The sequence below is a fragment of the Neomonachus schauinslandi genome, chromosome 6 (assembly GCF_002201575.2).
Source record: "Neomonachus schauinslandi chromosome 6, ASM220157v2, whole genome shotgun sequence".
NCBI classification, from domain to species: Eukaryota; Metazoa; Chordata; class Mammalia; order Carnivora; family Phocidae; genus Neomonachus; species Neomonachus schauinslandi.
In genome coordinates this window covers 138,416,632-138,431,858 of record NC_058408.1, presented here as the reverse complement: position 1 = coordinate 138,431,858, position 15,227 = coordinate 138,416,632, and the positions used below count along the sequence as shown (strand labels likewise).

The 15,227-nt window shown below is 51.5% G+C and overlaps 1 protein-coding gene across 8 annotated transcripts in view; it reads left to right on the top strand.

Annotated features, from left to right (window-relative positions):
- The window catches only part of AFAP1L2 (actin filament associated protein 1 like 2), a 108,137-nt gene that overhangs the window by 52,971 nt on the left and 39,939 nt on the right, over nt 1–15,227 (top strand). For all 8 annotated transcript variants that reach the window (XM_021700214.1, XM_021700213.1, XM_021700212.1 and 5 more), the window contains exons 2-4: nt 5,406–5,534; nt 11,911–11,985; nt 13,582–13,676. In XM_021700214.1, coding sequence (XP_021555889.1) covers nt 5,406–5,534; nt 11,911–11,985; nt 13,582–13,676 — 299 coding nt within the window. The remainder of the gene's footprint in view (nt 1–5,405; nt 5,535–11,910; nt 11,986–13,581; nt 13,677–15,227) is intronic.

The following is a 15,227-nucleotide window of genomic DNA, read 5'->3' as shown; positions in this document are numbered from 1 at the left end:
GGTGCGTCGGGGGGGTGGGGGGCAGAGGGGGACGGGGAAGGGGGGCGGGGGGGGGGGGGGGGGGGGGGGGGGGGGGGGGAAATGGGATGGGTGCCTTCCAGAGGCTCAATGAAATGGCCACATTCCTCCGAGCTCTGAGGGCCGAAAAATGTCACCAGGTTGGCACAAATGAGGGCCCTGCTTTTGTTGATTGTTATTTCCGAGAGTCTGGAGCTGTGGCCTGTACGACCACAGGAGAATCCCTGGTCTCTGCTGCGCTTAGCACCTTGTCAGAGCCCCAGACATTTCTGCAAAGGCTGACCCTTGACCGGGAAGCGCTCCTGCCCAGCTGGGAATACAGACCAGGCTCACATGGAGATGCCTGTGAACTGGCTTTGGCAGGGAGAAATGTCAGGAGGCAGAAGCTGATTGCTGCTGGTCGTGGGCTGCTCTGGATGCAGAGCTAGAGAGGGACAGAAAGGACATCCCAGCTTTGTGACTTGGGGTCCTGGTCCTGTGTTTCTTCAACTCTGGTGCTTACCCTTCACCTAGCACAGCTGTTTCAAGAGGAAGAATGGGGGGTGTCTCTGCTTTCTTGATGCTCCCCACTACCACCACCCGTCTGCCTGGCCTATCGGTTCCCACAGGGCCACAGGCCTGTGTCTGATGGCATTCTGCAGTTCTCCGTCACCCAGGGCATCTTAAGTCCCTGCATCTCATGGAATTATCCCCTTGCCTCTGCATACTACTCACCTAGAGCCCCCCACTGTTGCTTTGCCAAGCATGGTGGAACAGGAGACAGAGGTCATGATCCAGATAAACCTCCCTGACTTCTTGGGAATGGCTCCAGCCGAGGGATTGGGCGTACTTGGATTTGAGCCCCAGGGCCACTACTAACTGCGGATATGGGCCTCAAGAGCCTGTTCCCATGCCGTGTGCTTGCAGGGTGGTTGGGAGAATTGGGAGTGGTGGGATGCAGCGTCCTGTGTGGTCCCTGGATGCCATGATTAGGTCACACCCTTGTCATTCTCATCTGCACTAATAATGGTCCCTTGCCCGCCCTTGCTTCCCCTCCTGGTCCCATGGTCCGCTTCCATTGTCCTCCCTACTGTTGGCAGAGTTATTCGATCTCCAGGCTGTTGGAAGAACCTTGTGCATGGCCCTCCCACGGCATTGCCTAGAGGTCCTGTGGGATAAAGCATGGACTCAGCAAAGCAAATCAAGACTTTATGGTCTGCCTGCCTGATCTAATGTCACAGTTCTGGCCTTGGAGCCCACCATCCGCCCCGCCATGGGCCATCTGCCTGCCCCCCATGCCCCGTGTTCCTCGATGTACAGAGAGACCTGTGGTTTCTCGAATACCCCGTGTGCTTTCAGTTCTTGAGTTGTCTGAACATCTCTTTCCCTTTTCCTAAAATGCCTCTGCCTCTTCCCAGGAAACTCCTATTCATCCTCAGTGGCCAGCTTATAAATTCCTCTTGCAGATAAGCCCCGAGTTTGTCTCGTGGCACCTTCCTGATCCTTGGACACATTCCTGAATCACTTCTCTGCTCACCCTGCGTATTCACTGGGCCCCCGTCCCCAGACATGGAGCTCCTGGAGAGGCTGGGGGACCCCATCTGCGTCAACTTTGTCTCCCCAGAAGTAGGCACGACACTCTTTACCCTTTGGCCCAGTACATATTTGCTTGTTTGAAAATAAACTAAAGCTGTTTTCCAGGAATCAGGCAGCTTTGGGGAATAGCTGAGGATGTGAAACTGAAGAGACACTGGAGTTTTCGTGCTTTTTTCTTTTTTGTAAGCGGAAGTAGCAGTAACAGCCTGGAAGGGTTCAGAAGGTCAGGAAAAGCACAGCTTGAGGTCCTAGCTGCTTTGCAAGGCCCATTCACTTTTCCACATCCCCTGTAGCCGAGTTCAAGGCTCGGTGTCATTTCCTCAGATTTATCCTTTGTTTTCCCTGCTTCGACTTCTTTAAACTCACTGCTTTTTAGCCTGTCGAGTTCCTGCAGCCAACAGGAAAGTCATGAATAGCTGTTCAAAAAAATACTCAAAACCAAACAAAAACAACATAAGGCCTTACCCTACTGCACCTCTTCCCAGAAGCCTTCCAGGCCTAGGATTCTTGTCTGATCTCCTCTCACTCTTTTTGGTGTGAATTTTTGGTGGTTTGCCTTGGTCTGTAAATCTCTTCCCTTGGGCTGGTCTTGTTCTGCCTCTGAGCTTGCACAAGGCAAGAACCACCCTGTCCTGATCTCCATTTTAATTTCCTGGTTGGTTGAGGCCGAGGGCCCAGCTAAGTGCTGGGCACATCCTGGGGTCCCATGGTCTTGATTGGTGGGCTTTGGGAGCTCTTGCTGGTGCCCTTTCAAATCCCACTCCATTAAGAGTCTGGTTTTAAGTAGACCAGGCAAAAGCCATTGGCTTCTTGGAAACCCGCTCTTCCCAATACTGAGAATAGGGCAAGAGACTCTACTGTTGGCCCAGGGCCCTTTCCCAGGCAGAACTGCCCAAACGTGGCTTCCTTCTTGCGTCATCTTGGCTCTCACTCACCCATCTATCCATCTCATCACTGGCAGAGACGAGGGCCACCTTCCAACCCGCCTCCAGGCCTGGGAGCCAAGCCACCACTGACCGCATGCAGCCTCTGAGCTGCTCGCTGCATTTTACCTTCACTTGGCCTTTGACAAGCCACAGAGGAGTGGACACCTAGACCTCCGTGGAGCTTGCTTCGTTCTTTATCCTTTACCAGGACCCTGAGAGGGAGAGTGGAGGGTTCTCTGCTGCTTCTCCGGCTTTGGCAAACTGGAGTTTCCTTTAGGGGTACCCCTGCCAGGAAGAGAGTGCTCTCATGACGCGAGGCATGTGGGTGAGCTGGCTGACCCCTGTGTTCGATCGGATAGTCACATGGGCTGGCACTGCCCTCCTCTGAAGCAAGCAAATCCTCACCCCCTTCCCTTCCTCCAGCTCTCTCACAAGCGATGGCAACATTCATTCCAGGGAGTTTGATTTTGTAGCAATGGGGTTCAAAGGCTACTACCAAAATGAGGTCCAAGGAGGTGTTTGAACAGAAAGAGGCCGCTGGGCTCTCCCTTAGAACCAGGAGAGCCTGAGGGCTTCTTTTTCTAATGAAGGGGGTAGGGGGATAATCTGGGGCTCTTGTTCAATTCTAGGGAGCTGGCTTTTGGGGGATTTTGGAAGAATGCCCTACATGGATGGAGACATCCAGTGAGACATCCACCCCAACGGGGGTTGCCAGGAGCTCAGCCTTAAGAGTCAGACAGCAGGCGAGCTCTCCACCATGAGCCACGTGGGACCTTCTGGGCCTTCTCTGGGCCCTCAGACCCCTGTCTACAAAATGGGCATAACCATGCTTAGCTCTTCAACTTGTGAACTAGCAGGTGCCTAATGAAGTCATTCATTTATTCATTCATTCCATAAACATTCATTCAACACAGTGTAGGTGCCAAAGGTGTAGGACACATGTGGTCTTCTCATTGAGCTAATAGATTTTGTCATTTGTGTTTATAACTTTGTGAAATGGGCAGGGCCTACATGGCCTTCTCCACTTCCCAGGTGAGGAAATGAGCTTGGAGAGATTGTGTGACTGCTCAGCGTTCCCACAGCAGGTGGTACGGGACAAGTCAGGGCTTCTTGCCTCTGCTGTCTTCGGGAGCAGGGCCCTCAGGTGTGGCTCTGGCACTGCATCTAGACCCACAGTTCTCAGTGTTGGCTGCACGCTGGAATCACCCGAGGAGGCTCACGAACTACTGATTCCTGGGGCGCCTGGGTGGCGCAGTCGGTTAAGCATCCGACTCTTAGTTTCCGCTCAGGTCCTGATCTCAGGGTGGTGAGATCGAGCCCCACATCAGGCTCCGCACTCTGTGTGGAGTCTACTTGGGATTCTCTCTCCCTTTACCCCTATTCTGTCTGTCTGTCTCTCTCAAATAAATAAATCTTTAAAAAAAAAAAAAACTACTGACTGACTCCTGGGTTCTACTCCCAGAGATTCTGATATCATCAATCTAGGGCGTGGCTTGGGTATCAGGATTTTTTTTTAAAGCTCTCCAAGTGACCCCATGCAGCCAGGGTTGGAAAGCACAGTACAGAACCTCAAGGAGCTGGCTGCCATTCCTGAGCATGTTCTGGAGAGCCAGGTGGGCAGCAGAGCCAAGATGATGACCCCATCAGCAAATGCAGCATCCTATTCTTAGTAGAGATTAGATCACAAATAGCAACAACAGGGGCGCCTGGGTGGCTCAGTCGGTTAAGTGTCTGCCTTTGGCTCAGGTCATGATCCCAGGGTCCTAGGATCGAGCCCTGCGTCGGACTCCCTGCTCAGTGGGGAGTCTGCTTCTCTCTCCCCCCTTCTTGTGCTCTGTCTCTTGCTCTCCCTCTCTCAAATAAATAAATAAAATCTTTTTTTTTTTAAGATTTTATTTATTTGACAGAGAGAGAGACACAGCGAGAGAGGGAACAGAAGCAGGGGGAGTGGGAGAGGGAGAAGCAGGCTTCCCGCTGCACAGGGAGCCCGATGTGGGGCTCGATCCCAGAATTCTGGGATCATAACCTGAGCCAAAGGCAGACGCCCAACGACTGAGCCACCCAGGTGCTCCAATAAATAAAATCTTTAAAAAAAACCCAAAAAACAAAACAAAACAAAAAAACCCAACAGCAACAACAGCAGTGGTGAATGCCCTGCATCTACACTGTTGTCCTCTGCACTAGCATCTCTGCAAGGTGGTTCCAGTGAGAAACTGACAAGCACTTCTACAATGGTGGAGCCAATTTGATACCTTGAATCCATGGGACCAGAGCCCTTAGCCAGCTTGGGAGTGATGCTGGACTCAGTTTCAGTTGAGGTGGCTTATTTACTGAAGAAACTCAGGAAGGTTTTATTTTTCTGTTTGCCCAGCCGTGGCTTCTGATGGGTCGTCCATATTTCTGCAGGGGCAGCATAATCACTGTTGAATCACCTTGGAGTGACTCTGTTTCCTTGTCCTTGGGGAAAGGATGAACGATTGGGTCAACCACAGCATTTCTTTTGATGGTTATAGGTTTGATCTGTGTTCGGGTTCTCCAGACCCTGAGCTGTCCTGATTGACTTTTGGTCAAGGAAGCAATCCTGTCTCCAGACTCTCATGGCTTGATGGGCTCTACTGGGCTGTCTGGCCACTGTCACTCTAGCGAATGGTAGACCCGCAGGTTCAGCCAAGGTTATCCATCTCAAAACCAAAGGCCTGTTTTCCTCTCCCCGGGAATCCCACCTTTTGGCTGGGCCCCCAGGTGCTTCCAGGCCTTCCCCCGCTCCCTCCCCCTCAGGACCACAGGGCCCATGGTGAGGTGATGCAGGATCTGGAGGTGTATCTGAGCTGGCCCTTTGGAGGGAAGGCAGTGACTATAAAGGGTTCTTCTCTTTTCTGTGTCTAGCCCTGGAGCAGCTGTTGACAGAGCTGGATGACTTCCTCAAGATTCTCGACCAGGAGAACCTGAGCAGCACAGCTGTGGTGAAGAAGAGCAGCCTGGCTGAGCTCCTCCGGCTTTACACCAAAAGCAGCAGTAAGTGTGGCCCGGGGGCCTCAGAGAGGTCCGCATGGGAACAGAAAGATAGTCACGCTCGGGCTGCCACAACAAAGTCCCCCCGACGGGGTGGCTTAAAGAATAGAAATTTGTTTTCTCAGTGTTCTGGAGGCCAGAAATCTGAGATCAAGGCTTTGGGCAGGGTGGCTTCCTTCAGGGGCCTCCCTCTCTGGCTATAGATGGCTGCCTTCTGTCTGGGTCTTCACACCATCTTCCCTCTGTGTGCGTGTCCAAATCTCCTCTTCGTACAAGAATACCGGTCATGTTGGATCGGGGCCCACCCTGGTGGCCTCCTTTAATGTTGATTACCTCTTTAATGACCCTTTCTCCTACCAGAGTCACATTCTGAGGTATCCAGGGCGAGGGCTTTGTAGATGAATTTGGGCGGTGGGGGAGGGGAACGCAGCTCATCCCATCACGATAGTGCAGGAGTGATGTGACCTGGATGTGAGCCCCAGACATCTCTGAACACTCAGCACGGCAGCCCTGAGTGTGGTTTTAAAGTGTTTTTGAAGCACTTTTCCTTACTCGTTCAAAGGAGAGAAGGGCTAGTAAACAGTTCGAATAAGAGCCAACGCTTAATTGTGCATTTCCTACCTGCACGCGTATTAACTTGTTTCATCTTCAAGTCACCCCTCTGAGGTTGGTGCTGTTGTTACAGATGAGGTCTGGAGAGTTGAAATCACTTGCCCCGTGGCCCAAAGGAAAATGTAGTTTTAAAGCTTGTAGTTCACAGAACTCTTGAGTGCATAGGGTTTTTTTTTTTTCCTATCCTTATTGAGGGAGATTTTATATACACTCAAGTACGTAGATCTTAAGCATTCAATTCAGTGAGTTTTGACAGTAGTATACACCTGTGTACCTACCACCCAAAACAAGACAGAGAACGTTTTTATCATTCCAGAAAGTTCTTTCTTGCCCCTTCCCAGCAAATTCCTCCCCCCGCCCCCCCGCCAAGGTAACCATTGTTCTGATTTCTCCCACCATGCATGCGTGGTGTTCACGGGTTTGGGCTGTGATGAGTAATAAGGCTGCTTTGAACGTCCTTGCACAAGCCTTCTTGCGGGCATATGGTTCCATTTCCAGTACACTCAGATTTTCTTTTTTAAAAAAAGCCTTCTTGTGAAGTCCTGACAGTTTAGTTGAGTCTATTTTTATGTCGGATGTCTGAGAAGTGGAAGTGATATTTTGGGACAGTGAGAGACCATAGGAGGGCATCCGATCCCTCTGCCTGGCGGCAGGAGCAGCTGAAATGCATCCCGAGGAGGGAAGTTGGTCGTCTGCAGCCCTTGCCGCCAGGAAATTCTCCCTCACGTCCAACCTGGACCCACTGTGCTACGTTTCAGGGTCGCTTTTCCTTTTCTTTGTTCCCTTTGAAACTAGTTTTTATTCTCTGAGTGAGACAGAAGTCCTAACGCTGAGGCATGTGCTGTCTGCCTGGCAGCCTTGTCTTCTGCGGGACGAGCTGGCTCTCTTAGCCTTCCGTGAGAGGCGTTTTCCTGGAGCCCATTTGGGGCCTTTGCCGTTCTCCCGGCCACCCTGGGGTTCCCAGGCTCCTCCCGGCTCCATGGCTGGTCAGCAGCGCATCAGAGGTGGGAAGGCTAGGTGGGAAATGCACATGACCAAGCGGGTGAGTCAGAGATGAGTCACCCCGAGGCAGGATCTATGAGTCCAACTCTTTAAGAAGCACACTCCCCGACTGACCGTTTGGATGTGCTCCGACGTGGGATGTTTAATGCTAGACAGCACCTCCATTGGGAACTGGAAGACCCATGGGATGGGCTCTGACCCCTGGTTCTTGGTTCTGATCACTCTCTCCGGGCCCCCTGGGTGGGGTCCCTCTTTGGGTTCATGTGCTGGGTAGCTTCCTGTAGGATGAGCTTTGTTTCACCCCAGATCTTTGCATGTTCTGTGCTGATAAAGTCAGGCCCTCCCCCCACCCTCGGTGTCCGCGGCTTGCAGGAGGCGCCCCAACGTGAATTGCCCACAGTGCACCACTCAGACCACCGGAAGTGCGTGCACAGCCTTACCGCGACCCGTGGCTGCCCCTCCTGTTCTCAAGGCTGGCGTCCATTCTGGTCCTCTCCGTGCTCCCTTCGCCAGCACAGTGCTTAAAGCAGCAGCTGACAGCTTTTGTGCACATCCTCTGTCCTGGCACGGGGCCTAACGTAGGAGGCGGATGATGCCACCTAGTTCCCATCCCAAGTCAGCGAGAGAGATGTTGTCCTCATCTTCTCAACAAGAGTGTGGAGGATTTGGAGAGTCGCTTCTTCAAGGCACACGGCTGTGAGTGGCAAAGCCAGGGCTCGGGCGGGAGCAGGCGGCCCTCACCGCTCTACCCCCCGCATCACCCCGCGTTCCAGATTCACCTGCACCAGCAGTAATGGCGCTACCCAGGACAGAATCCAAAGCCCCCCTGAAATCAAAGCATTTGTCTTCCTTCTCAGTCTCCCAGGCCCGTCTTCCTGTCTATGTTCCAGAAAATTAGCTCAGCTTGATGGCACTTGTCGGTGGAGGCAGGCTGATCATTTTGAGATAGTCTGTGGTCTGCATTGGCTGAGCTGTTGTTTACTCCCACACATTTTGGGCAGAGTATGAGAGAGAGCGTGTGTGTATGTGTGTTTACCCTTTTCAAATTGTCCATTTGGGTTTTCTGATCTTTTATTGTATGAGCGCAACGAGGATTTTCTCTTCTCTTTGCCTTTCATCTGGATGGTGAGGTCAAGGCAGGGTTTGAGGTTTGTTTCTCAGGAGCCTGTTATTTGTTCCCTGTTTTCACCTGAGAGGGCCATGGGTCTCCCAGGGCCCTGCTCAGAAACTCTGGGAAAGTGTCGGCCGGGGGGGAGGGGTGCCCCTCGGATGGGAAAGGCTGCTGATGTTCTGTCTATCCGACTGTAGCAAAGAGGTCCCTGTCCCTCCTCCCTACTCCCATCCAGACCACGCCCTGCACACAGGGGTCATTCCCCAGGAGCCACACACTTACTCAGAGCACGCTGAGCTCTCCTTCTAACCATACCTGTGTTGTTATTCCCCACATGCTTGTGTTAACCATCCCATGGGCCTCTGTTTCCCCCACCAATGTTGGGCTGATAAAGGTAGAGACGGTGTCTTCTATTTCGTTCAGTGCTGTATCCCCAGCACCTCGCATGGTGCCGGGTGCTCCGTGCACTTCTGAAAATGAATGAGAGAATGATAGAAAATTCTCCAACCCAAGGCTCCTGCCTCCCAGGCACGGGACAGCTCAGCAGCCTCCCATTATAGGGCCAAGTTCACTGGGCATTTCCCAGGACTGCAGACGGTTCTGGGAGCCTCTTACTTACCAACCTAGATGGTCCTGAAGTAGCACCCTGAGAATCAAAGCCTGACCAACCATGGCCTGCAGCAGAGTGCCCAAGGCGGGAATCGCAGCCTTGGGAAGTGGCTGGTGGTGCTCATTTTCTCTGCAGTTTACAAGCTGCCATCTTGGGGAGGAAGCACCTGCCCAGAATCTAACAGTTAAAACAATGACAATAATGTCTTGTCTTTTTCTTTTTCCTTTTTACAGGAGCGTGGGCTTAGTCAACAGTAAGAAAAAAATAAATGAACATAAGATGAACATTGTGCTATTTACATTCCTTCAGTCCCTATTTTGATCTTTATCGGCATCATCTGAATATTTTCATGTAGTCGTGGTTTGCCTCTGTATTCTGCTTTACGTTATTTTTACATTTAGAATTGCTGCCTGTGCACATTTCCATGTGCTGACAGTTCCCCTACTTTTTCTTTTTTTGCTATTCTGAAACATGATTCAACTGTAAGTTTTAGATATCTCTGTAATAGTGGACATAGAGCTACTTTGTTATTTTTCACAGTTCGGTAGTATCCACGGATGGATCAACAGTGATTAGTGGCATTAGGTTTTGTAATTTAAAAAAAAAAAACCTTATACGGGGCACCTGGATAGCTCAGCTGATTGGGCATCTGCCTTCAGCTCAGGTCATGATCTCCGGGTCCTGGGATCGAGCCCCACATCCGGCTCCCTGCTCAGCGGGGAGTCTGTTTCTCCCTCTCCCTCTGCCCCACCCCCTCACTTATGCTCTCTGTCCTTCTCTCTCAAATAAATAAAATCTTTAAAAAAAAAAAACAAAACCTCATACAACCTTACAGTAAACATCCTCAAAATTTTGTTTACAAAATTTTATGTTTATCTTTAGGACAAATTTCTGGCAGTGGAAATGCTGGGTTAAAGACGATGAACACTTGAAAAAAAAAAAAAAGAATACGAACACTTAAATTATCCTCCAAAATCTCTTCCAAGTTTATCTTTAGGACAAATTTCTGGCAGTGGAAATGCTGGGTTAAAGACGATGAACACTTGGAAAAAAGAAAAAAAGAATATGAACACTTAAATTATCCTCCAAAATCTCTTCCAAAATGCCTGTGCCAATTTACACACTCTCTAGTAATCCATCTATTTTTAAAGGTGACTGTTGTTATGCATGTTGATGTGTGATGTTTTTTTCAACTTTTCCCATTATCGAGCCTTTGAGCCATTCCCCATGGTTTAGGCTGTCGTTTTTAATCTTTGTTAGTTATCGGGTTAACTTTTTCAACTTCCTTAATATTTGAGTTTTGGGCCCTTGGAAACTTAAGAGTTTGGTAAAAACAGGCAATGTGCATCACAGTTGTTTCCCATGCTAGGCAGACAAGGCACGTGGGGTAGCTGTTTTGCTCAGAATTACACGATGAATGGCAGAGCTTGCTGCCCGCCCCTGCAGGGCACTCTTCTTGTGTGCTCTCCTCTGGAGAAGGTACTGACCCGGCCCCTCTGGCTCTCACTCAGTGGGAGGATACCAGTTGTAGCTAACTACATTAGACCTCATAGTTCCCTCCCATGAACTGCTGCGGGATGAGGTGATGTTGCTGACGGGTCCTGGCAGGGCCGGGCACTGGGGTGGTGATCCCACAGGCCGAGGGCAGAAGACCCCTCTGGCTGCGTCCTCCCCGTGCTCTTGTGGGTCTTCAGGGCTCTGTTTTTGCAGGCCTTTGGGCTGGAGGCTGGGCAGTCTGTGGCGCAGGCCTGACACTGAACTGCCTCCTTTACCTGGGTTCGAGTGGGCCCCCTCGCTGGGTAACAGTCTCCAACCAGTGGAGCCACATGTTGCTAGGAAGTGCAAATTAAGGGGCGAAAAAGAAATGCAGGAGGAGCATTAGGGTGAGCTTCCTCTGCAGTCTTCTGAAGAAACGGTCTTTGGAGCTTAAGAAGCTGAGCAGTGTTGGGAGACTAACATTTCTCTGCCCAGACAGGTGCTGGAAAGGTAGCCTACACAGAAATGATTTTAGGGGCGTGTGGGTGGCTCAGTCGGTTAAGTGTCTGCCTTTGGCTGAGTCTGCTTCTCCCTCTCCCTCCGCCCCTAACCCTGCTTGTGCATGCTCTCTCTCTCTCTCTCTCTCTCTCTCTGTCTCTCTGTCAAATGAATAAATAAAATCTTAAAAAAAAAAAAAAAAGATTTTAAAAGAGGGAAGGGCTATGCTGCTGTAAGGTGCAGTCTACAGGGTAGAGCAGGTGCCAGGCAGGGCTCCACTTTCAATTCCCAGCATACTCACCCCTCCAAACCCAGAGCTCACGATTTGGGGGGCTCAGGCCCCCACAATGGCATGGGAACTAAATTTCCAGATCCCCAGTATGACCTACCTTACAGAGACATCACTCTGATGAGCCCAAGCAAGTAACTCAGACTAGGGTGAGAATGATGGATATGAAATATTTTACAATTTATTTTCTTTTTTCTTTTTTTTTTTTAAGATTTCTTTATTTAGGGGCACCTGGGTGGCTCAGATGGTTAAGCATCTGCCTTCGACTCAGGTCGTGATCTCCAGGTCCTGGAATCAAGCCCCACGTGGGGCTTCCGGCTCAGCAGGGAGTCTGCTTCTCCCTCTGCCTCTGCCTCTCCCCCTGCTCGTGTTCTCTCTCTCTCTTTCAGATGAATAAACAAAATCACCAGAAATACTTTACAATTTAAGTGAAATGCTAGGAAACGTAGAGAAATCTGCTTGGTGGAATATGGGGCAGATCTTCGAGGTGCAGGTGCCTTTCCAGTGAAGACTTTTAATCCTGAAGCTATCCTCCTATACCTGTCTTTTCCCTCGCCCTACCCCCCCACCCCCAAGCTAGGAAACTAACAGTCAGCAACTTGGCATTTCTGTTTTTGGAAATTTGTCAACTCTATAATGGACTCTTTCAGTCAAGTCAAAATGTATGCTTTTACTGGAACCCTGGCTAATGACAGTGTCTCGGGGGACACTGTTTCTCTCTAGAAACCATTTCCCATTGTGGAATCACGTGAAACCTTTGTCTTCCAACCTCCCTCTGCAGATTCTGACGAGGAGTACATTTATATGAACAAAGTGACCGTCAACAAGCAACAGAATGCGGAGTCCCAAGACAAAGGTACAGGAGAGCCCTGCTGATGGCTCGACCAGCTTCTGGGAGGGGCAGGCATCAGCTTTGGTCCCATCCCCCCCCGCCCTTCCTCCCAGCCAGCACCAGACAGCCCAGTGGAGTTATTTCTGGCACTCACATTTTGGCTGATAGTATTTTGGGTTGATGTATTTTGGGATATTTCATCAAGCCACCTCCTTGCCTCTTAAAGGTCTCATGTCCCCTTCGTGGATAAGGAATCTGGCCCTAAAGTCTCTCCGCTTTCCCCAGCATCATCCCGGGAGTAGGAAATCATAGTCAGATGTTCTAGGGAAACAGCTGTTGTATGGTGCTGATTCCACGCCCCAGCTTTATATCTTTTGATAGAAGTCTGGATTTTATGTGTGTCGGTGGGAGGGGCGGTAATAGAGGATGGAAATGCTGATGTTAGCACCTGCCTTAATATTCAAAAGTTTTGCTCAACGGTGCTTTCTTGGCAGAACATTGTACCTTATATCAGAAGGACATACTGTGTCTTCCATGATGTCTTCCTCTTCTGCTCTGTTCTGTCTCCTTTTCTCTGAAAACCTTCAGGAGTGGGTCTGTCAGGACCTCAGGGAGGCCCAGAGGTTTGCAGAGCTGCCTAGTTGCAGAGGAGAGGGATTTAGAAGCCTCATCTCCAAACTCCCCAGCCTGTGGCCAAAATGCAGAGGCTTAGCAAGAGGTGGGGATGCAGTGCTCCAAGGCACTCGGTCCTGTTCAAGGCTTGGCCTCAGGATCCCAGCCACCAAAGCCCCGAGGCCAGATCCATCTGAGTCTGTCTGTCCTGGGGCTGGCTGGGCCGCTGGCTGAAACGGTCAGGCTCAGAAGAGCCTCCGGAGCCTTTTCCTTAAAAGCACACGGAGGGGGGCGCCTGGGTGGCTCAGTCGTTGGGCGTCTGCCTTCGGCTCGGGTCATAATCCCAGGGTCCTGGGATCGAGCCCCACATCGGGCTCTCTGCTGGGCAGGAAGCCTGCTTCTCCCTCTCCCACTCCCCCTACTTGTGTTCCCTCTCTCGCTGTCTCTCTCTGTGTGTCAAATAAATAAATAAAATCTTAAAAAAAAAAAAAAAAAGCACACGGAGGGCTGGTGGCCGAGTTGTCCAGTGGGGCTTCGGCACCTCCCGTTCCACTGCCAAGCCTGGGACCCAGCAGAAGTGACCCAATGCAAGCTGCCCCTGTGCCCAGGGTCGTTTGCCTTCTGGGGAAACTGGGATGGAAGGAGCTGGAATCACAGGGTCGGTGCTGGGCACTGCTCAATATAACGACCACAGGGCAGCTTCTCCGCTCGCTAACGCTCCGCGGCTGGGCCATTTTTGGCACAGGGCAAGTGGAAGAGAGGGTGCGGAGCCTGCCAGAAACCCCAAACCCGTTCCTTCTGAGGAATCTGCCCATGGCTGAGGCACCACATGCACCCTATTCTGGGAGGGAAAACCACATTGGGTTTTCCCTGGGACCGCCCGCCTGGGTAATTAACACCTGCTCAAATAGATCTCATGGTCCATGTGACCAGACATTCCGGGATAATGGGCGCTGCCGTGAGGCTGGGCACCCCTCACCAAAGCTTTCTCTTGTTTGCTGCCCACAGCAGCCGAGGAGCAGAACCCACTGACCAACGGGGAGCCTGGCCAGCACTCTTCGGCCCCTCAGAAGAGTCTTCCAGACCTCCCGCCACCCAAGATTGTAAGTGTTCATCCGAGACCCCTGATTTCCTGACTGGGGCCCCTGTGAACTTCCAGTTGTTTTCACAGGAGTCAGTCCCCCAAGTAGCTGGCATTTTCTGAGCACCTACTGTGTGCACCTTCTTTGTGCACACCTACTGTGTGCAGGCCATGGGGCAAGGCACTGGGAGAGAGAGAACAAAAGGATGCCTGCCTTCAGGTGACATCCTTTGCCCAGGGCCACAGTACTCAGGATACTAAGGCTAATGGGAGTGGGAGATGCAGGGAGTTAGCAGCCTTCATCAAATGCCGCCATGTGTTGGAGGCTACCGAGGTCTATCCAGCACCATGTGAGGGGGGCCATGTCTAGCTGTGGTCACCAGCTCAGGCCACAGTGAACTTCTAGAAATGTAAATCATATCACCTTGCACTTCCTGCTTCAAACCGGCCAAAGGCTTTCCTTGAACTTAGGGGGAAAAATCCGTGTTCCTTAACCCAGCCTATACGGTCTACACAGCCTGGCCCAGATGCATCTCCAGACTCAGTGCACCTGCTCTTCACTGGCCTCCTGTTCCTGGATTGGACCGCATGGTCGGTGTTGCCTCAGGGACTTGGTGCTTTCTGGACCCTGGCTCTCCCGTGGCTGCCAGCTTCTCACCTCTCAGACTGACAGGCTTTCCTTGACCTACCGCACGAGACATCACACCTCCGTCCCTACCCCAGTTACTGTCCGCCCCATAGCCAATGACCCCTCCATGGCACTTGCCACCGTCAAAACAGTCTTTGTATTATTTGCCTCCCAGACTAGAAGTAAGCTTCCCAGGACAGGGAGAGTGTCTCTCGTTTACTGCTTCGTGGCCTGTGTCTGCACACAGTAGGCCATACACGTGTATTTGTTCATGGGTGGATGGGTGGACAGAATGAATTAAGGAACCCCACAGATCTGGGTTCAGAACTAGCTCTTTGACCTTGAGCAAGTCATTTAAGGTCTCTGGCCCTTTGTTTCCTGGTGTTTAAAAGACTGCGAATCTGTCTCCTGAGATGGTCTTATTTGACAGGCGAAGGCTATGCATGGCGTGCTCGGTCAGCATTCAGGGAGGTGGGCAGCCGTGTTTATGTTTAATGGGTGAGGAAACCACGAATCGGCAGGTTTATAGCGTCTGAATGTTGCACACACAGAAAGTGCCAGAACCAGAATTTGAACCCAAGTTCTTTCCTGTCTAGGACCTGGTCGGGGAGGTTTCCTGAGAGGTATGAGGCGAGAAATGGGAAGGATCTCTATAGGTAGCAGGGTCCTGGGGTCAAGAAGTGGGGAGGGTTTCTATGGGCAGCAGAGTCCTGGGTTCAGCTCCAGCTCCTAGCATGCCATCCAGGGGCAGATCTGTGGTCTCAGGTCCCTGTCGAGGGCATCCCGACCCCAGCCTGGCCCCCTCCGTCCATGCCTCCCCGAAGGTGGCAGGGCTCCTCGGGCTGCTCTCACAGCTGGTAGGCAGTTGGGGAATGTTGGGACAGTTGGCACAGTGTCCCACTGCATGAAGGCCTCCTGCTGGGGGACAGTTGGCAGAGACGCTTC